Source organism: Corvus hawaiiensis, chromosome 2 (genome assembly GCF_020740725.1).
Source record: "Corvus hawaiiensis isolate bCorHaw1 chromosome 2, bCorHaw1.pri.cur, whole genome shotgun sequence".
Taxonomy (NCBI): Eukaryota; Metazoa; Chordata; class Aves; order Passeriformes; family Corvidae; genus Corvus; species Corvus hawaiiensis.
Genome location: NC_063214.1, coordinates 107208838 through 107231032, shown reverse-complemented (window position 1 = coordinate 107231032; position 22195 = coordinate 107208838). Strand labels below are relative to the sequence as shown.

General features: G+C 39.5%; 1 protein-coding gene across 5 annotated transcripts in view; it reads left to right on the top strand.

Moving 5' to 3' along the window:
- SCML2 (Scm polycomb group protein like 2) overlaps positions 1–22195 on the top strand; it is a 75970-nt gene that overhangs the window by 47923 nt on the left and 5852 nt on the right. For 4 of the 5 annotated variants that reach the window (XM_048287134.1, XM_048287118.1, XM_048287101.1 and 1 more), the window contains 7 exons: positions 1215–1465; positions 6475–6610; positions 8476–8679; positions 13042–13224; positions 14265–14378; positions 19627–19908; positions 20593–20756. In XM_048287134.1, coding sequence (XP_048143091.1) covers positions 1215–1465; positions 6475–6610; positions 8476–8679; positions 13042–13224; positions 14265–14378; positions 19627–19908; positions 20593–20756 — 1334 coding nt within the window. The remainder of the gene's footprint in view (positions 1–1214; positions 1466–6474; positions 6611–8475; positions 8680–13041; positions 13225–14264; positions 14379–19626; positions 19909–20592; positions 20757–22195) is intronic. The other variant, XM_048287111.1, reaches the window with a different exon arrangement.

Here is a 22195-nt window from a genome sequence, read left to right as displayed (position 1 = left end):
TGACACTAGAAAGCTGTCTAATTTTAGTGTAAAGGTTTCAAATTATTTCAAATATGTTGTGTTTCTTTCCCGTACCTCTCAACAAAGGTGGTTTGATGTAAAAAAATTTCCTTTTTTTTACCTGTCCTGCAGCTTATGCATCTGTCTGCCTGCCAGTGGTCTGGGCCAACAGAATGGAGTATTTGTTTGCCTTTGGGAATTAGTATTTGCTTTTTGTTGGCCACAGGTGCTGCTGTAGCATGGTGCAGTACATCTTTTCATTGGGGATATGTCCTTATGTTCTGTTTGGCATCCTTTTGGTGTTCTAATCTGTCCATTGGAAGGGAATTGTTAAAATTAAACCATCATTATTTCAGAGAAGGGCAAGTTGGGTGGAAAAGACCTGTGCACTAGGAAGTTTAATTTAATGAAATCTGGTTACATCTTAGAGCCTCACACCAGATTATAATACAGTCACATCATATGCATATTGGAACATATCCAAGTGGATATCTGTTGGGATCCTATATTGGATTGGAATGGGAGATTAACCCATCTCACAGGAGAAAATCACTTCAGTGTTAAGAATGAATAAAAATGATACTTCATGTTTGATTTTTGGAATACCTTCTTCGAAATGGCACCAGGTAGAAAAATCTGGGTATGGTTATGTGACCATAACTTTCTAAACCAGCATCTCAGACAAATACTCATTAATGACATTTTGCCTTTCATCAGTTTCTCCTTGTCACTGGGATGATTTTCTTTGCTTCTCTGAGTTGTTTTATAGCTCCCTAGAAGTAAGTTTGCATGTCTTGAAATTGTGGAAACTGCTCTTAGAGGAAAAGAGATGTATTATAGGCTGTATAATTTGTGTAGTATTTTTGAAGGCCTTCTTGATGAATGGCAGTTTATAAATATTGTAATTAAATTATGGGAAGCATTTATAAGGTGAGTGGATTAATTCTTGGGTTTTTTCCCCAATTTTTATTTGAATGTTTTTATCTTAGGAAAGTCCCTTTAAAAGAATGGGTACAAAGAGTTCTCTCTTTGGCTTCAATGAAGTTCTATAGTTTCATGCCAATCACTTAAGTTCAAAGTAAAAAGTATATTCATTTTACAATGTAAATTGTGCAGTACACTTTTATTTTTTTAAGCCTTTGTTAGAAAAGTTGCTTTCCATTGTTCATTTTGAGGTTTTCCCTCCCTTCCCTTTTGTTTTTGTTTTTCCTCAGTTTCCATTACAAAGAGCAGTGCAAAAATCCAATCTTCCCCTTCCAAAGTGACCCGGCGTTCAATGCAGTCTCCACAGAAATCTGCTCCAGTACCGGCGCAGCGGGGCAGGAAACCAGGTCGGGGCAAACCCCCTGGACAGTCTGCAGTTCCCAAGAAGGGCAGGTCTCCTAAAAATATTCCCCTGACAAAAAGCACCTCTCATACTGAAAATCTTAAAACAAGGAAAAAAAGTTTAAAACCTGGAAAAAAGGTTAGTCCTTATCTACTACTTTACTTTGTATTGCAAAATTTTGTAGTGAGATTTTTTTATTATTATTATTACTTAATTTTCTCTCTTCAGCCTTCAGGGCTTTACTGTTTTCAGCAACTGATTGCAAGAAAAAATTTAGAATAGCTCTTCTGGAATATTTTAGTATAAGATCCTGTGGATTATTTTATTCCCAAACAAGATTACTGTTTTATTTATGGGTGAGTAATTGGTGTTGAAAAATGCTATTCTGAAACAGAGAGCCAGGGAAGCCTTTAAGCTTCTTAGTTTGGGTTAGTTTGTTACTGAACCATATACATAGCTTGTGGTTTTTTCGGGTTTTTTTCAGGTTTAGAAACAAAGAATTAAAAACAGTGAGGGCTTTATTGCTAATTTAGGCATCTTAAGCATACAGCTGGATTTGCCAAATGAATCTCATGGATACCTCCTAATATGGAGGTGCTACTAGCATGGAGCAGGAAGCTTCTTTTTCTCTAGGTGTGGGCCTAATTCTGCCCTGGTCTGAAAGGCATGATCCTTTCTGCCTTTGTCTCCGCCAAGCTGAATCAGACCTGGAGTGTTGGCAGCTGCCTCCAGCTTCAGCTCTGGTGGAACTGTTCAGTCAGGTACACATTGGCACTGCTGTCCCCCCTTCCCGCTGCCACTGACACCAACATTGGTGGATGAACAGTCTCAGAGTGAGCCAGTTCAGGGAGCTTAACTGGTAGACAACTGGCACGGCAACCATCCCTCTTACTTCCTTCTTTGTGTGCTCCACCCCAAAAAAGCACAAATGCTACAGCTGCTGCAAGGAAGAAAAGGATCACAGCAGGGCAGACTTAGGGCAGTTTGGATTGCCATGGAAGTACAGTCTATTTTCTGAGGCTCGCTCATGCACAGCAGGCTGTTCAGGAGGAGTAGCAATCCTGCAGTGTCTTTCCTCAGGCAATTTGTGTCTGTCCTTGTGCCCTTCCTCCTTTGCATTAGCACTAGTGAGGAGGTGGGCGGCAGTGCTTTTTTCTGGCGTTTTTTGGGTTTTTTTTTTTTTTTGTGTTCATTCCCCTTTCTTCTCCGCAAGAATCAAAAAGTAGAAGGTTGGGGGCTTTTCTCCTCCAGTCTGTATCAGTGTGGGCTGTGGGATCTGTTGCTAGTGATGCATGGGAAGAGGTGGAGTAATGGCAAGGTGGGAATTGTCCCTTCAGTGATCATGCTGATCAGTGTAAAGTGCTCGTGAAATAACATTATTAGAGCATAGCCAGAAGCTCTAGTATGAAACTGGAAGCAGCACTTCGTGGAAATGATGATCACAAGATAAATTATTTTGGGGACCATAAATTGAAAGCTGAGCACTCTTCTCTGCTGCCTGCCTCTTCCAGTCAGACATCCAAACTGGTAGGCCACAGATGGAATTGGTCTTCAGTTTTGTTTCTCTCTTACTTGGTTTATAAAAATGCACAGCAACACAGATTAAAGAGGAGAAGGGTGCTCCTATCCAGGGTTAGCTGGTGGGTGGGGTGTTCCTCATAACTCTGGAGGGGGCTTTAAAGGACAGCATTGAACACAGGACTTAAGGTCTTACTCAGGTGTGGCAGGATGTGCACTTGCATGTAAGAATTTTGCCCTCTATCTCTCATTAAAAAGAAATTGAGAAGTTTTATCTATATTTTGAAACAGTAGTTGGAGGCACCTTGCCATTAAAAGAGGCTTCTGGGCCCTGGGTGTCTGAAAGTGTCTGCTTGGAGCACTACATTTGACACCTGGTTTGTGTGAGGTGCTTGGGGGGACTTTCTGGGGAATGGGTGTTACTGCTGACCTTCCCTGTCCTGAGGCAGCAAATCTGAGGTACCTCTGTGCACTCCTGATTTCCTTTGTGAGACCAGGCAACAGAGAGTTAGTTTTTGCAAAATCTAGGTTTGATAGATCTAATTTGGAATTTTTACTTCATTAACTTTAGCATTAAAAACTTGAAAAACTAGCTCCTTTTGAGAATTCACAGAAGGCTGTTGTTGCTTTGGTAAGTGGTTAAATTGCGAAGATGTTATACATATGTGCAAACTTTTCTTTGGACTATTACACCTGCTAGCATAAGGGTAAAGAGAGGAAATGGGGCTTTGTGGGAGTTCTGCACAGACAGGGTGTGTCTGACATGAAGTACAGCTGTACAGCCTGTACACCTCGCAGTACATATACAAATATGCAAGTGGTGGGTGCCTAGAGGCTTGAAAGTGCTGTTTTTCTTCCACCCACCCCAAAGACTGATCAAAAAAAACCCACCCCTCCAAATTTTGCACTAAATAATTGTGCTTCAAGTGTGGTGGCTATGTGGTGTATTTAGGGACACTGGTCTATGCCTGTTTCTCTACAGAGTTGTTTGAATTTCTTTGCCCCTTCAGGTTTGTTATGCTGCAGTGTTTATCATTGTGTAGATACTAACTTTTATTATACAGCTAGAAATGTTGAGCTGTTGCATAATTTTTCTCCTTTATTTAAAATTTTTTCTAAGCTCTGTAAGTATGAGATGCATGTTGGATTTTGTTTTTCATTTGTTTCTCACAGCTTGCACTGTATGTTTTTACTCTTTTGTAATAAAGAAGAAACCTCTGTACGTCTCTTTCAGTATATTTTAAAAGTACACTTTACATAACAGTGGAAAGAATTCCTTTCAGCATTTCTTGAGGAAACTCCTTGGTCTGAGTGTGGGTACCAGCCCTAAATTCAACCCCACAAAAAGTTTTTAAGCGTGAGGGTGAAGCTGGTGAAGTTGTCCTGGTGGTACAAGCTGTGAGCCCTGCTCTCTGCAGGCAGACACCCAGATGGCAGGGGCTAGCCAGCCACAGCCAGACCTGCTGGACAATCTAAGTACATTCCTTACACTGTGCCCAGCCCTGCTGGAAATGTGGCCTGTCTCGTGAAACAACATGGCTCTGAGCTTGCAGCTGGCTGCCCGTCACTGTGGGGTTGCAAATGAGAGCCTCAGCTGAGCCAGCATAACGTGCTATATTCCCTTCTGAGGGAGAAGGTAGGAAGCAGCCGGCTAGTCTCACCATGTGTGTGCATTGGTGTGGAAAGTGGATGGTTCCTCTTAGTTTAGTGTTTGTGTTTTGTTTTCATGCCTACATTTTTCCCCATTTCCTCATATTTTCCCTTAACCACCCATTTTTGTCAGTGTTGTGAGAGAAAATTGCCCTCCCCACCGCAAGAATCCCTGCTACAGGGGGCCTTCAGGAATGTTGGACTTCAGATCAAAAGCTCAATCTTCCCAAGTGCATTTTTGTTCTCTATATTAAGGATGGAGACCTTTCTGTCACCCAGTGTTAAGATAAATGAGCAATTCCTGACAAGTAATACATCACTGCTTGGTTCTGTGTCTAACCTGTGCCACCTCATCTCATTCACAATGCAGTGCCAAGCTTTGGCAGTCTATTCCTTATGTTCATGGTGATCCCACACAGTGCCATATTGTCAAGTACTTTCTCCAGCCATATGTATATTCTTCAAACTGTAAGTGGCACAGAATTTTTCTTTAAAGTGCCCTGGATTTCAGAAGAAAGTTAATTTTTTCTTTCTAGGTGTTGTGAAGAAGTCAAGCACTGCTTCTTTTAGGAAGGTATATATTCAGATTCCTTTCTACATGGTTTTCAATACATTACTTGGAAAATAGGCTGCTTCTAAAAGTGTAAAGGATAAATACTGCTAAATGGAAGAGGGCTTAGCCTTCCTTAGCAAGTTGGCTGAATTTTTATTTCACTATATGTCAGTTTTAACAGTAAATCCTTACCACATGACCACAAGTCTTTGCTGCATTCAGGAGTGTCCAGACCTTGGGTAATCTCTTATATTCCTAATTTTTGCTAGGTAAAAGAGTCAGAATGTAATCTGTTCTCATGCAAAGAACAAGTGGTGAAGGGAAAAGTGATGAACTCCAATTTATTATTTCTTTTATTTTGGTGTATTTTCATAGTATGTCAAAACACATCACTGATCTCTGGTGACCAGTGACAGGACCCAAGGGAATGGCCTGAAGTTGTGTCAGAGAAGGTTTAGGTTGGGTATCAGGAAAAGATTCTTCACCCAGAGGTGAAGCACTGGAACAGGCTCGCCAGGGAAGTGATCACAGCATCAAGTCTGACAGAGCTTGAGAAGTGTTTGGACAATGCTCTCAGGCACATGGTGTGGCTCTTAGGGATGTCCGGTGCAGGGCCAGGAGCTGGACTCTATGATCCTTGTGCATCCCTTCCAGCTCAGTATATTCTGTGATTCTGTGAAATGTCTTCCATGTCCACATCTCTTTTCTAAACCCCAGTCCAAACCAAATTACAACAAAATTCTCTTTTCCTCAGGTGGAGAAGGTAATGCACGTGGACCAATTTCTAAATCGCTGTGGTCTGAACTCTGGTTATCTGTCATATGATAAGCTGCAAATAAGTTTGCTTTGGGAAAACAAAAGGTTTTGGCAACCAGCATGACTGGATTGTAACTACAGGCTTGTTTGATACCTTGCATGAAGCACCTGAAAATTCCCGGGAGTGGTTACTTGGGAATTTCAACTCCTTTGAAATAGGCTGAGGGAAAATACAGGTGCACTGTAATGCTGACACCTAGATGTGACTTAGGTTTTTTATGGCTATCCATACACAGCCCAACTAACTTATTTGAGTTGTGATAAACCTAGATGGAAGGGCATGAACAGGAAAATAATCCAAAACACCTCTTCGTGAGATTTTTAGAAGAGTCATGAATTAGTATATAAAGCTCTTTCTTTTCCCACTTTTTAGGTAAAGGTGGGTTCTTTTGTAAGTCATTTGTCTTCCACTGCATTACTAAAGTAGCTGTAACTGCAAACTGACAGTTTCTGGTCTTCCTTTCCTGAACTTTCCCTTCTCTGCTGTGTGTGGTGCTTTTCTAGTAAGGAACCACACACATTCGTTAAGGTGATAACTGATAGCAGAAAGGTTGTGCAGACTCCTATAAAAACATTAAACATTTGACTCTGTTTTTATTTCTCTTAACAGAAAAAAGTCTTGCCAGAGCAACTGGCTCCTACATCTCCTTCTCCTCAGTCGTCTCCTGAGGGGGACAATGGCACTATGCAGATACTTAAAGATGGAACCAGTTTGTCTGGTGCAACTGCAGCAGTTATATCCACAGGTAAAAGACAAAGCAAAAAAAGTGTGTGAAATGGCTTCCATGTCAAGCAGTTTCATTTTATGGAGAATGTGCTGCAAACTTATTACTGTAAATCGTTATTCAACTGCCTTATTTTTTAAAGATATTTGTAGGAGCCAGAGTTACTTTTCAGAACTAGTATTTTGATGCCCACATTATAGCAGTAAGTTCTGGGGCACAGGGACTTTTGATAGATCTGCTAGACCTGGCAGTTTGTTCCTGTGTGAAGAAGGAAACTGTACAGTTCTTTTATGTCTGTCCCAGTCCTTAATGTATGAAATGGGAATAGATGTAGCTAAAAGCCCATGTAATATTCTGATATCATGCAAGCTGTACTGTAATATAAAAAAATGGAGATTTTATCTTTATATAGCCTTGTATGAAAAACAACTCTTAAAACCCAGTAAAGGCAATCAGAGGGGATATATTCCTCTTTCCTCATGTTTGCTTTTTTTTTTTTCCCTAAATATAATGAAATGTGTCTTGAAAATGGTTGGCAGAAAAGAAATAAGCTAGTAAATGAACTAACCCATTGAGGAATGCGTAACCCTATAGTGAAACAATCGTATATTGTCAGCTGAAATCTCAGAACTTTCTGAAAGCTCCATAAATTACAGTAATTTTGCTCGGGGTGCTTTTTTACATTTAAAACCTGTTTTTACAACAGAAGTTGTCAGGCTCTTCCCATGCCCAGTTTCAGTCATGGACAAGGGGAAAACATGTACCTTTTTCCTTGGAAATTAAATGTTTTGCAAGGCAGTTGTTGTTGAGCCCAGACAGAAAATGCCATACTATTATTGTTGATTTGTAGCTTTGATCATTTGTACAAATAAGTTTCCTTCAATTTGCAGACATCAGAGAGTAAACAGATATGCACAGACATTACATCATTAAAAATCTTGTAGAAATACTTCATATTTAAAAGTTCAGGGTTTTTATCTAAACCCAAATAAAACTACAGGTCAGAAAATATGTCAGTCTTTTGTGTAATAGAATGTTTAGATTGCTTAATCACCACAGAGGCACATTTTTTCATTAAGCTGTAATAATGTCTTGGGTGCATTCTTGGTCATGTGGCAGCCAGGATGAACAAGAAAAAAAAAATCATCAATTACACGTTTCCCGTGGTTTTCTGCCTTGGCATTTGTTATGGAAGACACTTTCACATTGTCTCTTTAAAAAGTAGTTACCAAAGTCCTATATGATTCTTTTGTGCTAAACTTTAAACCACCTTACGGTGTTTGTAAAGAAGTGTTTATTTAGCAGACAAGACCACATTGCAGTGTGGAAATCCTGTGTGAGGGGTTTGGGTCTTCTGAAGCCACAGGCCTACAGTAGCTGCTCTGTGTGTCATGATCTGTGTGATGAATATGTTAGTGGCATATGGGTGCTTCAGAATGAGCATCAGTGGCAGGTATATAACATAGGGTTCTCTTTGTTGCAGCTTCTCAAATAGGAAAAAATTTAGGCAGTAACTTGGTAAGGCCAGCTTTGTAGAATTGTGACTTAGTAGTTTAGAGTACCTGACAGTAATTTGTACTTTGTTGGAACTAGTGTATGAGCAGAGATTAGTCAAAACACAAGCACAGATCATGTCAGCTTTGTTACATTAGTGAGGTAGAAGAGGGCTTCAGAAGGCAGAAAAAAAGTGAGTTTAGGATTCAGGCAGGAGAACCTTGGCAGAAGAGCACTTTCTGCATGCTCTGAAAGTATGTGTGCATGCTCAGCTTCTTGAGTTGACCAGTGTATCTTTTCTGCAGGATTAAAACTAAAATGGCAGTTTTGCAGTTCTAACTTGGAAACATGTCTTGGTTCCTTGGCAGTAAATATGGCTTGTACCTTTTCAGTGTGTGTTTATGTGAACAAACATGGAAATTCTGGGCCTCACCTGGATAAGAAGAAGGTTCAGCAGCTTCCAGACCATTTTGGACCAGGTCCTGTCAATGTGGTGCTTCAGCAGGCTGTACAGGCTTGTGTGGATTGTGCCTATCAAGCCAAAACAGTCTTTGGATTTCTGAAATCTGGCCATCATGGAGGGGAAATGATAACTGGTATGTGAAGATGCTCTGTTTGTTTTGTTTCTTTACTTGGTGGACTTGAGGTAGAGCAGAAGAACTGAAGTAGCTGCGATGAATTTGTATCACTTTCGTAGCTGTGTAAATGCAGGTGTGAACATTGATGATATATGATTTATCTTACTCTGAGTCCAGAGTGATTTGAACAATTCTTTAAATTAAAATTTAGCAATAGTAGTGTTTAAAACAAATGCACAATGCAGTTAGTTTCTTACACTAAGTAGAGCTTGTACACCTCATTTAGCAGCTGTAGCCAAACATTTGTCAAATAAACTCACTACAAGTGAAATATTCAAGTCATTCGCATAATCTTATCCATGCATGGTGTTTTTGTTCTTAAAGCATTAACCAAGTGGGTGACAAGTCTCAAACTAATCTGTTTAGCTTCCAGGCAAGTGATTCCACATGTTGATGTTGCTGCTGCTTCCCTTACCCCATTCCCCAGAACTGCAGCAGTATCTTAGTTCACTGTTCTTCCACCTATGTCACCTACTATGGAATGGATTTATTTCTACTAGACATTGGTGGCAGGTCTGTAGATAAATTATCTCTGTGTCTCAATCTGAATAGCTGCTGCTTGACATTTTTTTCCTTCTAGGCTAGGAAATACTCTATATGTAACAGTGAGCACATCAATTCGTAATTCCATCAGTGGCAGTAAAAGACTTGGCATTACTTTAATCTCTTTACATTAACACCAGATGTGAAAGATGATTAGTGGAATAGAGGTTCAATTAAGTACGCATAAAGATGTTGCTAACTGCATTTAAAAAGCAGCACCCCAACCTGTGTATGGCAGAACTACAGTAAGCCTTGCTTAGGCATCCCCCTGAGTTTGTGCACAAAATGGATGCTGCTTCTCTGCTGTGTAATGGCATCGTATATATGTGGTTTTGAAACTGGTACTGCTTTATTTTTACAATATATATGAACATTTGGTATATTATTAATGCCTTGCTTGTATTTCAGGTAAGTCAGTTTTCTAGAGCAAAATGCACTGAGATGTTCATTGCCAGTATTCTGTTTGTGACTGTTTATCGTGAAGGGCTAAATCACAGGCCAGTGGCATCTCTGGGCTGTGACTGAGTAATTGAAAATAATAACTTCAAACAGGAGAGAGAAATTTCAGATTCCTTATGTAGCTGTGGCTTGTTTGTGTTCAAAAATTCTGTGCAAAAAAGGAATTACTGTTCTGCACCTGGCTGCACCCCAAGGCCTGTATTCTGGATTTGAGGAACCTGGCGATGTGGGCTGTTCCAGAAGCAGTGTCCTGGTCCTGCTGATAGTGAGCCACGAGGTCCCAGTGGGTTTCTAGTGTTCTTGAGCTCTTGCTTCTCCTTGGCTTGTCAAACAGGTAGCTGAAAAGTGGCTGAGCAAACACTCCCTGTCATTTTATCAAAAATTTGTATGTGATAAATCTTGTGAAGCATAAAATATGACTTAGATTAATGTAGCACATTACATCTAGCTGTGCACGTGAATAGTAAGGAAAAAGAGGGAAGCAACAAGAGAGTAAAATAAGGAATTACAGAATTAAATTTTCTTGTAGCCTTCTTGTTTTAAAGTGGGTTTGGGAGGTGGCTTGTTCAGGTTTTGTTTGGATTTTTTTTAGACTGTCAAGAAAAAAAAATGTTGTGGCAGAGAATAAGCAAAGAAATCCAAGTCTTTTGTGAACTGATGCTTTTACAGAAAGTATTATACCTGCCATAGGAGGAAACTGTGTGCTGATGAAGACATGGATAAAATAATCTCACTAGAATACATGGAATTTAGTGGGTTCTTTTGGTTCAGCTGCCAAAGAAAATAATTGTTTTGAATAAAATTAAATTTAGGATTTTTCCATCTTTTCTTTCTCAAACAAAGGCACAAACCATTTTATTTTTGCTTAATGGATAAGGTTTCAATTCAGTAAAATATAACTGAAAGGAAATTAAAGGCCTGATTAGCAAGCTCACTAGTGGTGGTGGTGCCAGCCCCTTTTTTCTCCTTGTAGCACAGAGACTGTGGTGTTTGGTGGGATGAAATAGATTGAGGCTCAGATAAATTTTCTCAAGCAGAGAATTAAAATCAGACTCTTGGGTGAGTTTTGTCACTATCAGAAAAATACATTTCTCTCATAGTTTAGTTCTCAGTCTTTCTCCCAGTTTGAACCTGGTATGTAAAACATACTTAAAGAATGGACAGTGAAGAAATGAGTATGACTCTTCATCCTGAGGGCTGGGGTTGCACATGCAAGCTCCAGTCCCTGTTCATATATCGTTAAAGGTTGATGTTATGGCACCTTGGAGGTACTACTTTTTTTTTTTTCCCCTAGCATTTATCTGGGAAGATGCTTATGCTGTTCCCAAGCAGAGTAGACAGCTGAGCCTATGGATTGGCTGGAGTTTGTATGGTTGCTCTCAGGTGTTAACACAGGGGAGCTGTGTTTGCACTGAATCTTTATTTGTGGATTTTTCTCATGGAATGTTTTGCTGGGGCAGTCACAACACCTCAGCTGTTTCTTGCTTTATCCTCCTGACAATTCTTAAATAACATTGTTCTTTTCAATGGCTTTTCTAAATGAGAAATTAAGGGGTATAGAGTAAGTCATTTCCTCAAAGGCCATATAGGAAGATCCATAAGGCTATTATAAAGCATTTTAAATTTCTGCTGTAGCTGACTACTACCTTGCAGTAAATTTGTCAGGAGGTCAGGCTATGCTAGGTCTCACAGCCCATTTGCTCTCCAGAACTGGTTGAGTTCCAAGCAAAAATTTGCCTTTGGAGACCCCTTCCCCAAACAGGATGTAGAGGACCTTGTGTCTGAGCCACATGTGGGACTGTTAATCATTAGCATTTCATTTGGACATTGGAGCCTGGAAAAAACCTAATAGACCATGGAAGCACTTTGGTCCTTAAACACTTTGGACTCTTAAACTTCAAGCACTTGCACTGGTCAGTCTGTCATGAAAGCAGATGGGAGAGGCAGCACACTGTTGTTGATGCTGGCTGGTTAACTCACATTAACTCTAATCAGAAACTTCCTTACATCAGCAGTGTAAGTAATTGACACTTCAGATTTCCTAAGGAAGCCTAAAATATGCTCAACTTAGGCATTTTCTTTGGTTTTGTGTATATTATCTGTCTCTTTTGTAACACAATATGGAAATATTCCTTAATTCAGATCTGTGAATAAAGGCTTTCTTGTCATTTCTGGCTGGTTTTTTTTTTTTTTTTAGCATCTGCTACCAACAAAATGTGATCCTTTAAAGCTCTGCTTATCATTTGAAAACTTATGTTAACAACATAAGTTAACAGAAAGCTGCATGACAGGCTGAAAACCGAAAAGACAAATTGATGCATAAACCTGGTGTTCATGCCACTTCTTTTCAGCCCTAAGCTTAAGTTACAAGTTTGTTCCTGCTTTGTTCTAAAGTCTTTCTAATCACAAGTAACTAAAAGTTTCAGCTGATGTAATGGTAATTATTTATCCAGGTATCTGTAGTATTGAATCTTTTCCAAACCTTACTAATTTTCACAAAAAAGAAAAATATCCTCAGCTGCCACACTGTTTGAGAGACAAGGAAAGAGGTCAACAAGGAAAAGACATAGGCACATGTCCAGGCTCTTTGTAATCACACAGTTTAAAAGACAACAGATCCATTTGTGGCTGCTGTGGTATCTCTGCCACCTAACTCCTGTTGAAATAAATGGGAGCTTGACCACTGTAGTGTTGACAGCAGGATAGATTTCTCTAGTGATAAAATAGCAAATGGCAAAACAGTTTCTGAGTCAGAATTTCAATGGTAATGGATGCCAGCACCTTACCACAAGTACTCTCCATTCAGTTAGAAACTGAGAAAAAAAAACCCTAAAATTGTTTGTTTTGTTTCTTCAGGTTTGTTTTTTTTTTTTTAAAATAACTGTTTGGGCTTTTTGTTGATGGGGGGGGGGCGTTTGTTTGGGTTTTTTTAGCAAGTATTGTAAAGGGTCTTTTTTGTTCTATCTCCTGCAAATAGGTGGTGGAGAGTTTGCTGCTTTATAAGCAATGGAAATTCCACATAAAGTTTTGGTGGTGAGGGAGTAGTTTTAAGTTTTGTTATACTGGTGTGAATCCAAAATTATTTTATTAAAACAAGTTCCTATAGAGCAAATTTAAACTGACATGGATCCAATGGAAGGTAAAGTCAGTCTTTTGGATATAAAGTTTTTAAACTATCAGAATGATTATTTACTCATCTCATGTCTTATATGGTTTAAATCAAGTCTGGATGTCTTCTCCTGTAAGTTAATGATGGTATTTTACTATACTTCATGATAGTATGCTTGGGTGTGTTTGACATACTCTTCTTATTCACAGCTTCCTTTGATGGGGAAAAGCATGCCATCAATCTTCCTTCTGTAAACAGTGCATCGTTTGTCCTACGCTTCTTGGAGAAAGTCTGCCACAGTCTGCAGTGTGATAATCTCTTCAGTAGCCAGCCTTTCAGCCCTTACATGGGATGTGCACATAGTCCTATGGAATACGATAGGAATAAGCCAGGTACTGTTAATCACTTGTTATTTTCAAGTGCTGATATTTTTGAGAAATGTGGCAGCTTTATGAAATGCAACTTTTTAGTCTGTCTTTCTGTGATGTGAATTGCTTGAAATTAATACACTTCAGTTCTTAGTGAATTGGTTCCAGTGTGGAAGTGCTTTGACAGTAATGGATAGGTCATACCACATGTGCAGAAATAATTTTGTTCAGTAAACTTCTCCCTGTAGGCAAGCCAGAAAATATATGTACTTTACCACTGTGATACCACTAAAAAGACAAGTTCAAAACTTCACATTTCATCTGTTAAATTTATGCTCAGCTCATAAATTAAACTTACCAAAAGATGCTTGCTGTCTGTGAGAAAGGACTTGCCCTGAAAGAGAATTCAGTCTAACCCATCCAACACAAGTAAAAGGTCTTTTCTTTCTCTTTTCACCTCATTTAGGGGTGGCTTGAAAAGTTTTGCATTCTACTATGTACAGTCCAGTTACCTAGTAGAAAGACTTGGGAAATTGGCTGGTTGTGAAATTTTTTATGAGTCCAATACTTCTGCTGCACCAGGAACATAGAGCGAAGGGGAGATGAAATTACTTGCCCAAGATCTTCCGACAGGTTGTTCGTAGGACCTGGTGTTACAAGTCCCAGGTCACGAGTCACCAGGAGTGACAGCTGAGATAGCCTTGTTGTCAAGACAATTCCAGGAGTTTTATACTGGGAATGAAGCTTCCTCACAACTGTTTGATAGCTGAGTCTATTCTGGGTGCTGCTGTAGAAAATTTTTTTTTCCTCTTTCCAATAGAGAAATTTTGTTTATAATTCTATCTATCATATGAAAGTTCTTAGTTTTAGCTATTCAGGAAAGTAGACAGGGTCAAGGTAATTCAACTTTGAAATTTTGTGTTGAAGTGACTGAGTCTGTGTGACACAAGAAATGGGACTCTAACCTGGTGAATGGCTGATGTCTGTCTTTGCTTCTGTCTCTGGACTTTGCCCATGAGTAGCTTTATGCTAGAATAATAGGCAGTGACTTCTCCTCTTCACAGCCAAAGAAGAAATACCTGAAAACAGGAGTGCTAAACGATACTCTCAGGACTCTCCATCATACACTGCTCCTCTTTCCCCTAAGCTTCCCAGAAACGATGCTCATCCATCTGAAGGTAATTACGTTATGTCAGAATTATATATGAGGATTATTTATGGTTTTAGTATTTCCAGTCAAAAAGGACTGAGTACAACATATATGTCTGGTTTGTCTCTAGCCTTTGACAGGTCAGGGTGGAAGTCTGTTAATTATTGATCACTGGCACAGATTTTGCACTTAAGGAAGATCGACTGCAAGTTCCAGCAGTGCTTCTCCTAAACCTGCAGCCTTTTCTGTGAAGGGGCTCAGGCACACAGGTGACAGATGAAGCCTCCTGCTTCATGTAGGGCTACTGAGCAGAAAACCAATTGCCTTGAAATGGGTTAGGAGATAAATTGGAAGCGACTCTTAACTCTAGGCTGGGTTCATCGAGTGAGTAAGGGTGCAGCTTGATGATACAGTTCAGCTGAGTTTATGGCTAGCTGCCAGTGGAAGTTGTGCATTCCTTGCCTCCTTGTCCCTGCAGTGAGTCCTAGCCCACCCCCTGCTCCCTTTCCATGGCTGGTTGGTGAGCTGAAGCAGTGAGCAAAAGCACAGAAAACATTCTGGTAAAGAGTCTTGGTTTACTTCTCTGGAGTGACTCTCTGTGGACTCGGATGAGCACAGGGAAGAGTTGAATGGAAGGTGGCTGTGGCCAGAGGAGCAGTGTGGACTCCCTGTTGCAGCTCGCTCTTAGGTTGCTGTATTTCACAGATAAATAACACTTTTTCCTGTGCTGCAGCTCAGCTGCAGTAACTGAGCACATCTAGTCTTTGTTTGCCTCAGATGTGAAGTAAAGCATCTAGGTTTAAATGTCAGTGAGAGAGACACAGCAAAATGGTTGAGTATTTTCTACTTAACTGGTTAAGACATGCTAAGTTGATGATATCAGTATCAGATGACTTATCCCATCTGATACATACTTTCTCTTGCAGCAAGATGTTTGTACATAATTTCCAATGGCTTTTGTGAAGTATGATGGAGATAAGTTATTTTTTGCTTCTTTTTTCTTTCTTCTTTTTTGTGATCTTGAAATGATTTTATATCTATTACCATGAGTGGGGACAGGATATCTCCTCTGTGCATATTAAAAAGCCGTAAGACTACAGTTAAAGCAGAAAAGGATGTAAAATTAAAATGTTCCAAATGATAGCTTATTTAAAATTATGCATCTTATTATTTTGTGTATATATAACATATTCAAATCTTTATATTTCCTGTGGCTGTTATTATACACAGTTATTCATTGATTATTGACTTCTGTGTCTTCACAAAAGAAGCACTGGCTTAATTCCAGAGATATATTGTATACCTAAGTCAGATTTCTGGTACTAACTTAATAAGTGTGGAGCACTTAATAACGCTCAGATGAAGTTGTTTCATTTGGAGCAAAACAAATGTTTAAGTAGATCTGCATTATCTTGCTTGTAAGAAATCCTACTCAAGTAAACATGAGTGCACATGCTGGTTTTTATTCCTTGTTTGCTACTGGATCTTTTACAGATGGACTCTGTGTACCCTTTAAAATACACTTTAAGATTTCCATGTAAAATGCAGTTACATGAATAATAAATAATTAAAATAAGTGTTTTTCCATGGTTTCAGAGGTTTGAATTTGTACTCTGTGCATTTTAAGAGGCAAAGTGTTCTCTAGTGTTGTGTGTTTCCCATTAGGGCAATGTCCTCTGCTGAAAATCTGGAGGCAGTTTTGTAGCGGTCAGTTTTGGGTTGGTTAACAAGAAAGATCTGCCCCCAAAAAGTTCTGCTTCCATTGAGACACAGTTGTCTTAAAATAGTTGTTTTGAAATATCATTTGAAGGCAAAATGGAGTAATTGTGGGAAATGGTCTTTCAAACAGCTTGTTTTCCTTCTGATCTGCTCAGGAATATGCTTTGCAGATTTTGCTGCCTTTCTTGCTCACTAACAGTTTCTTCTTAAAGTTATGAAAGATAAAGGAGGAGGGAGTGGGAAATAACTCAGACTCCCTTCCCCTGGAAACAGAGTGTTCCTACTACTGTGTCCAATTACATCATTTTGTTATTGTATGAGACAGAACAACTGGCTTCTAATTCCCAGAAGAGCCTCAAGAAAACAAAACATCCAGTTCCTGCTAAGGCCTTGAGAGCCTAAACAGTCTGCTGTCATCCTTACATTTGAAACTTAAGGCCTCTTACTGGCCTTTCATTAATCTCCCCAGAGGTCAGGCATTCTGCCGTAGAATCTCCCATCTCTTTGCATACCTCTGTTATTCACAACTGCTCAGAATGCTGAGGTAGGCGAACTATGTCACTCCATGGATTGCAATGCTCCATTTTCTGGATGCCAATTTTGCTGCATTTTGTTTGTAGAGAAGCTGGATGGATGGAATGGAAGGTGGACTGGATACTATAGCTGCTGAACAGAAAGCCTATCCTAAAACATGATGGGAAATATGCCAGCTTTTCCACCTTGTGTATATGAGTTTAGTTTACAGTAAGATAAATTCAAATGCTGATATCATGGGGGAAAAAAGTAGAGTTGATCTTTCCCAAACCTAGTATTTACTGTAGGGTATATAACGTTTGTGATTCAGGTCTGACAAACTACCAAGTTTTGCAGTGGTTATTTTGAAAGTTATTTATATGAAAGAGAAGGACTTGTATCCATAAAAGCTTCTTTATTCTATGATTATCAAATTTAGTAAAAGATGTTACATCACCTTGCAGATAAGGAGTCCAGGAAGGCTGGACATTCTTCAAGAAGGAAATCTTAAATGTACCAGGAGCAGGCTGTCACATGCTGAAAGACAAGCTTGCAGGGAAGAAGACTGTCCTGGCTGAACAGAGAGGTTTGGTTGGAACTCAGGAAGAAAAAGGACCTTTTGAAGAAGGGGCAGGAAAATCAGAAGTACTACAAGGATGCCATTAGGTTATTCAAGGCAAAAACTAGAAGGGTTCGAGCTCAAATAGAACTTAACCTGGCTACTGCCATGAAAGACAAGAAAATTTTTGTTCCATTTTTCTCAGCAATCAGGGGAGGGCTAAGGAGAATCTCAAGCCTTTATTGGATGTGGGACGAAACAAAATGACAAAGTTTGAGGAAGGCTGTTCGAAGTACTTCATGTACTTCATTCCTCCTTTTCCTCCGTCTTTAGTCCTAAGATCAGTTGTTCTCCATGTACCCAGCCTCCTGAACTGGAAGGTAGGGATGGGAAGCAGATTTAAGGCCCCGCAGTCAAAGGGAAAATGGTCAGCACTTAAGACATGCACAAGTCTCTGGGACCATATAGGATCTACCCGGGAGTACTGAGGGAGCTGGTGGAAGTGCTCACCTCCTTTCACCTTATTGCTCTCTACAGTTATGTGAAAGGAGGTTACTGGGAGGTGGGGATTCATATCTTCTCCCAAGTGATAGGACAAGAGGAAATGGCCTCAAGTTGCACATGGAGAAGTTTAAATTGGGTATTAGGAAAAATTTCTTCACTGAAAAGCTTGTCAAGCATTGGAACAGGCTGCCCAGGGTTGAGTCACCAGCCCTGGGGGTATGTAGATGTGGCTTAGTGGTGAACATGGTGGTGCTGGGTTAACAATGATCTTCATCGTCTTTTCCAGCTGAAATGATTCTGTGGTTCCATTCTGTGATTCTGTGGTCTTGCCTTACTGAATTCACTAAGTAGGGAGCTGGCTCTCTGAGTGCCTTTAATTCCCTTTCAGGATTATGCTGTTTGAAGGTCAAAATACGTGTAATAGTTGTTCACTGTGCTACACTTTAAACAGGATTCAGAAAGAGAACCTGAGACCTCATGAAGCAAGTTGAAAGTATGCTTGAGAAGCTCACTGGGTTTTTTAGGAAAATTCTCTTCCTTTGGTTTTAATTGGGCCTTTGCCCAAAAAATTCTTGAAAGTTTTCATATAAGAAGGGTAGTAAAAAGCTTATTTCAGGAACTTGTTTTGCAGAACATACCAGTTCTTATTCCAAAGAATATGCTGCATCACTAGCATATGTTTTATAACTTCACTAGAGTAATTTTCAAGATGGTAGTGTGGGGCTTACACTTCTGTGAACCTGTTAGCTATATTTTTCCAGCTCTTAACTCTCCTGCCAAAGCAGCATTTGTTTCATACAGATTTGTACATCATACTTCCAACTTCTTTCTCATGCTAGATATTGGCCTGATGCAAATGGAGGGGAGTATCTATGATTGCTAGAGAATGAAGTGGTGTTCCTGTTGATTTGGGGGTTTTTTTTCCCCTCACATGGCATGCTTCTCCCAAACAGTCCTGAATTGGGTTGAACAGGAGTGGAATTTTCAGTAATCGAGCAAACCTGGCTCCTGTCTCATGGCACAGGGAAAGGGACACGCTGGACTCCACTCACGTGGCTTAGAATCAGCATTGACAGACTTTAAAAGTTCACAAGTCTTCTGAGTGGATGTTGTTTGTCTTTTGTAGAGTATAAATTAGCTGAAAAGGTGTAAGAACTAGAATATTGTTATACTCCCTCCCTGAGACTTCATATATTTATTTTTTTTACTCGCTCCATGGGTTCAGTAATTTACCTGTATCTTTAACTTTCCAGAGTCTGCACTTAGAGACCCTGAAACCCTGCCCTAGGCAAAGAATTGTGTGTAGATACAGCAGGGTGGTCAAAACGTGTTACATTAGTGTGCCATGTCAGGCACTCACAGCCTTCTGTGGCTTTGCCTGCAACCTCTTCCTTTTTTAATAATGGTACCTCTGTCTGAACCTGTTGGGGTCCATAGATGATAATTGTCCACTTGTTTTGTTTATGAAGTTAGTGACTCCCTCTGCTGTTTAGAACATATTCAACAATTGTTAGTTAATATGAGTTTTTTATTTGTATTAAAAATATCTTGCAAAATAAATGTTACATAACATTAATGGTTAGCTTTTTAATTATATGTGTAAAAAACAATGAAAGTGCTTGACTAAAATTATTTGATGTATCAATATTTACAGCAGACAATACTATTTTTAAAAAAATTTCCTCTGTCATTTCCGTGCTCATAGCATTCAGTAAGTACAACTGAAATGATTTATGGAAGAATGTCTCAAACTTGACATATTAAATCTTTTGCTAAAAAAAAAAATGTTTTAAAATACAACAAGAGCCCAATGATTAGTTGAGGAAAAGGGACAAACATTCAGTCTCAGTGGTTGCCTCACAGGAGATTTGTTAACAGGATTACAATCTGTCAGTACTTTCAAGAGAATGCAGCATGGCCTTAAATAACAAAGGTCTAATGTCCATCACTTTGAACATATTGATGCTTGCTTTTTGTGTAGCAGAAACATTGCCTATAGAGGAAAACAGCACTTCCAAAGAACACCGATTTTCTGAGGACTCTATGGATTCTGCACTTAATTCTGTAAATCCGTCAAACCCAACCTGTCGTAATTCCACGGAGTACCGTACTTCAGGAAATGCTGCATATTACAGAAATTCCCACCAGCCAGCAACTGCTACCTCAAATTCAGCCCCAGTCCTGCGCAGGCTGTCCCTGAGCTCTGCTGGGAGCAGTGGTTACTATGAAGTCAGCAGGAATCGGATACAGAGGCGGATTGAAGGTATGCTGTTTTACAAAACCTTCCAGAAGATGTAACTGCTCCTATTAACACACAAAGTTATGAATAAAGAAGTTCCTTGCCGTTGGAAAGCTTGCATATGGAATGAAATGTGCTGTTGCCAAGCATATCAGGCTTGCTAATGTAACTGCAAATACAGAACTTAAGCCTGTTACTACTAATAGTGTAGTGTAAGCCAGGGAGGGTCTTTCCTGCTGCAGCTTCCTCTTGCTGTTGTGATGGACCCTGCAGCAAGCCAGACCAGACAGGGATAGATATATACATCTCACTTCCTGAGCATCTTATCAAATATTGCCATGTTGCTGAAATACAGGGATAGGGTTTCCTACTGTCTCTCCCTCTGTCTGCACAGCTTCACTTGTCTTTGTCTCATTCCCAGTTAATAGCATCTTGGGACTCAGGAGCCAAGTACAAGTCAAACTAATTCCTCTAGGTATGTCACAATGCTAATGTTTATGCTGCTGTAAGTATTGCAGTTATAGAAGGCATTTAAAGACAAAAGGAACAGTTCAGTATTATTAGAAGAAAAATAAAGCATCTTTTAATACATTGCAAACAATGCATAATAAATGCCATAAACTAATATTGTCTTATGTGAAACGAAATGTGTTATCCCTGCACAAACTAGTGATACTTCTTCCTTTCACAATATTTTTATATTAAAAGCTGCAAGTTCCACAACTGGACCGGATTTGAATTCACTAAAAAGGGAACCTTCAAGAATATTGAATAAGGATCCTTCCACTTGGTCAATAGAGGAAGTAGTGCGTTTCGTGAAAGAAGCTGATCCACGGGCACTGGCTCCACATGCAGAACTCTTTAGGAGACATGTATGATGCATCTCCATTCTATTCTAGTAGACTGTGTCATGTTAATCTCTTAAAATACAACTTTCATGTCTATCAGTCTATTTGCAGCTGGGAGTAGGCTCTCCTCATATATTAGGGAGAGGCTGAAAATTACTTTTCCACCTGAAACCCCCTCCTGCAGTGTATTTTTTCTGTCTTTCAGTCTTGCTAGACTAAAGTAAATAGCCACCTCTTTCCAGTGTATATGAAATAATGCCAGCCTGGAAGTGCCCAAGTTCTCATGGCCAACATCCTTAGTACCCCTGTCATCCCTGGTGACTCTAGAGAGGATGGCATTCTCATGTACAGTGCAGGGCATTCAGTCCCCCTGTTTTGGAGACTTAATGTCCTGAGGCACAGATGATGTTATCCATCGTTAGCTAGACACTTGGTCATTGATACTAAAATTCAGAGAAGCAGCTGAAATATTTAATTAATCTGTTTGGGAAAACAGTGTGTAGGGTTTCATAGGTCTGACTAGATGTTATCTTTGGAGACAGAAACTGTACCAGTTTGTGCTAGGTTTGATCTCCTCTACTCCTCCTTGCTGTGCTTTTCTATGGTAGGTTGCTCAGTAAAGAGCTGCTTTCTTATTTCACTGCATATATGGCCCTCCAAAAAGAGGCTTTCTCTTTAGTAGTATTTCTCCCATGTTCTGCACCAGCTCCTCCTAACAGTTTAATCCCTGAGTAAACTGGATTAGAAGGAAAACTCAAAATAACTTTCAATGGAGATACCTGTCTTCTGTTTTATTCTTAGTTGTATAACAGCAGTAGATGTCACTTGTTTTGTCAGATTTTTGCTTAAAAAAATAAGGAAGACTGTTTCTCTTTATAATGCTTTATGGAACTAATTGCCTGTCTATGGTACGTAGTGGTACTAAGAGCTTAGGGCTGTCATATTTCAGCAGCTTCTCAGTCAGACAGTTGAAATCTGACAAAGTTGTCCTTGGTCTTGATCCTGACAATCTCTCTGGTTCAACATGGAAACAGATCTGTCTAATTTACCATATTTAGATGGTATCCAGCCCCTTTCTCCGTGTGACCGTTTGCACACGCATGCCAAAATCCTCCCACGGCTGTTTTCAAGGTTCAGTGCAAGGCCTCAGTGCTTGGATCATTTAATCTCTAACTGCACAGACCTTCCTTTGCAGCTTCTGGTTTTTTTTTCCCTTGACCCATTTAGGTTTTTCCTGGTTGGTTCTAATTCTGAGGGCTGGTTTGGTCAGTTTCTTTTATTTACTGTCATTTTCTTTCTCTAACATCTCAAATACTTAATCAAAAATTAAAAATACCAAAACAAATTAAATTTCAGTGGTCATCTGTAAATACAAAGTTACAGTTACTGTTTTATATATAGTAGATATGTTTTTACTACAGTATAAACAACTGTAATGTACTTTCCAGTTTTACCATGCAGCT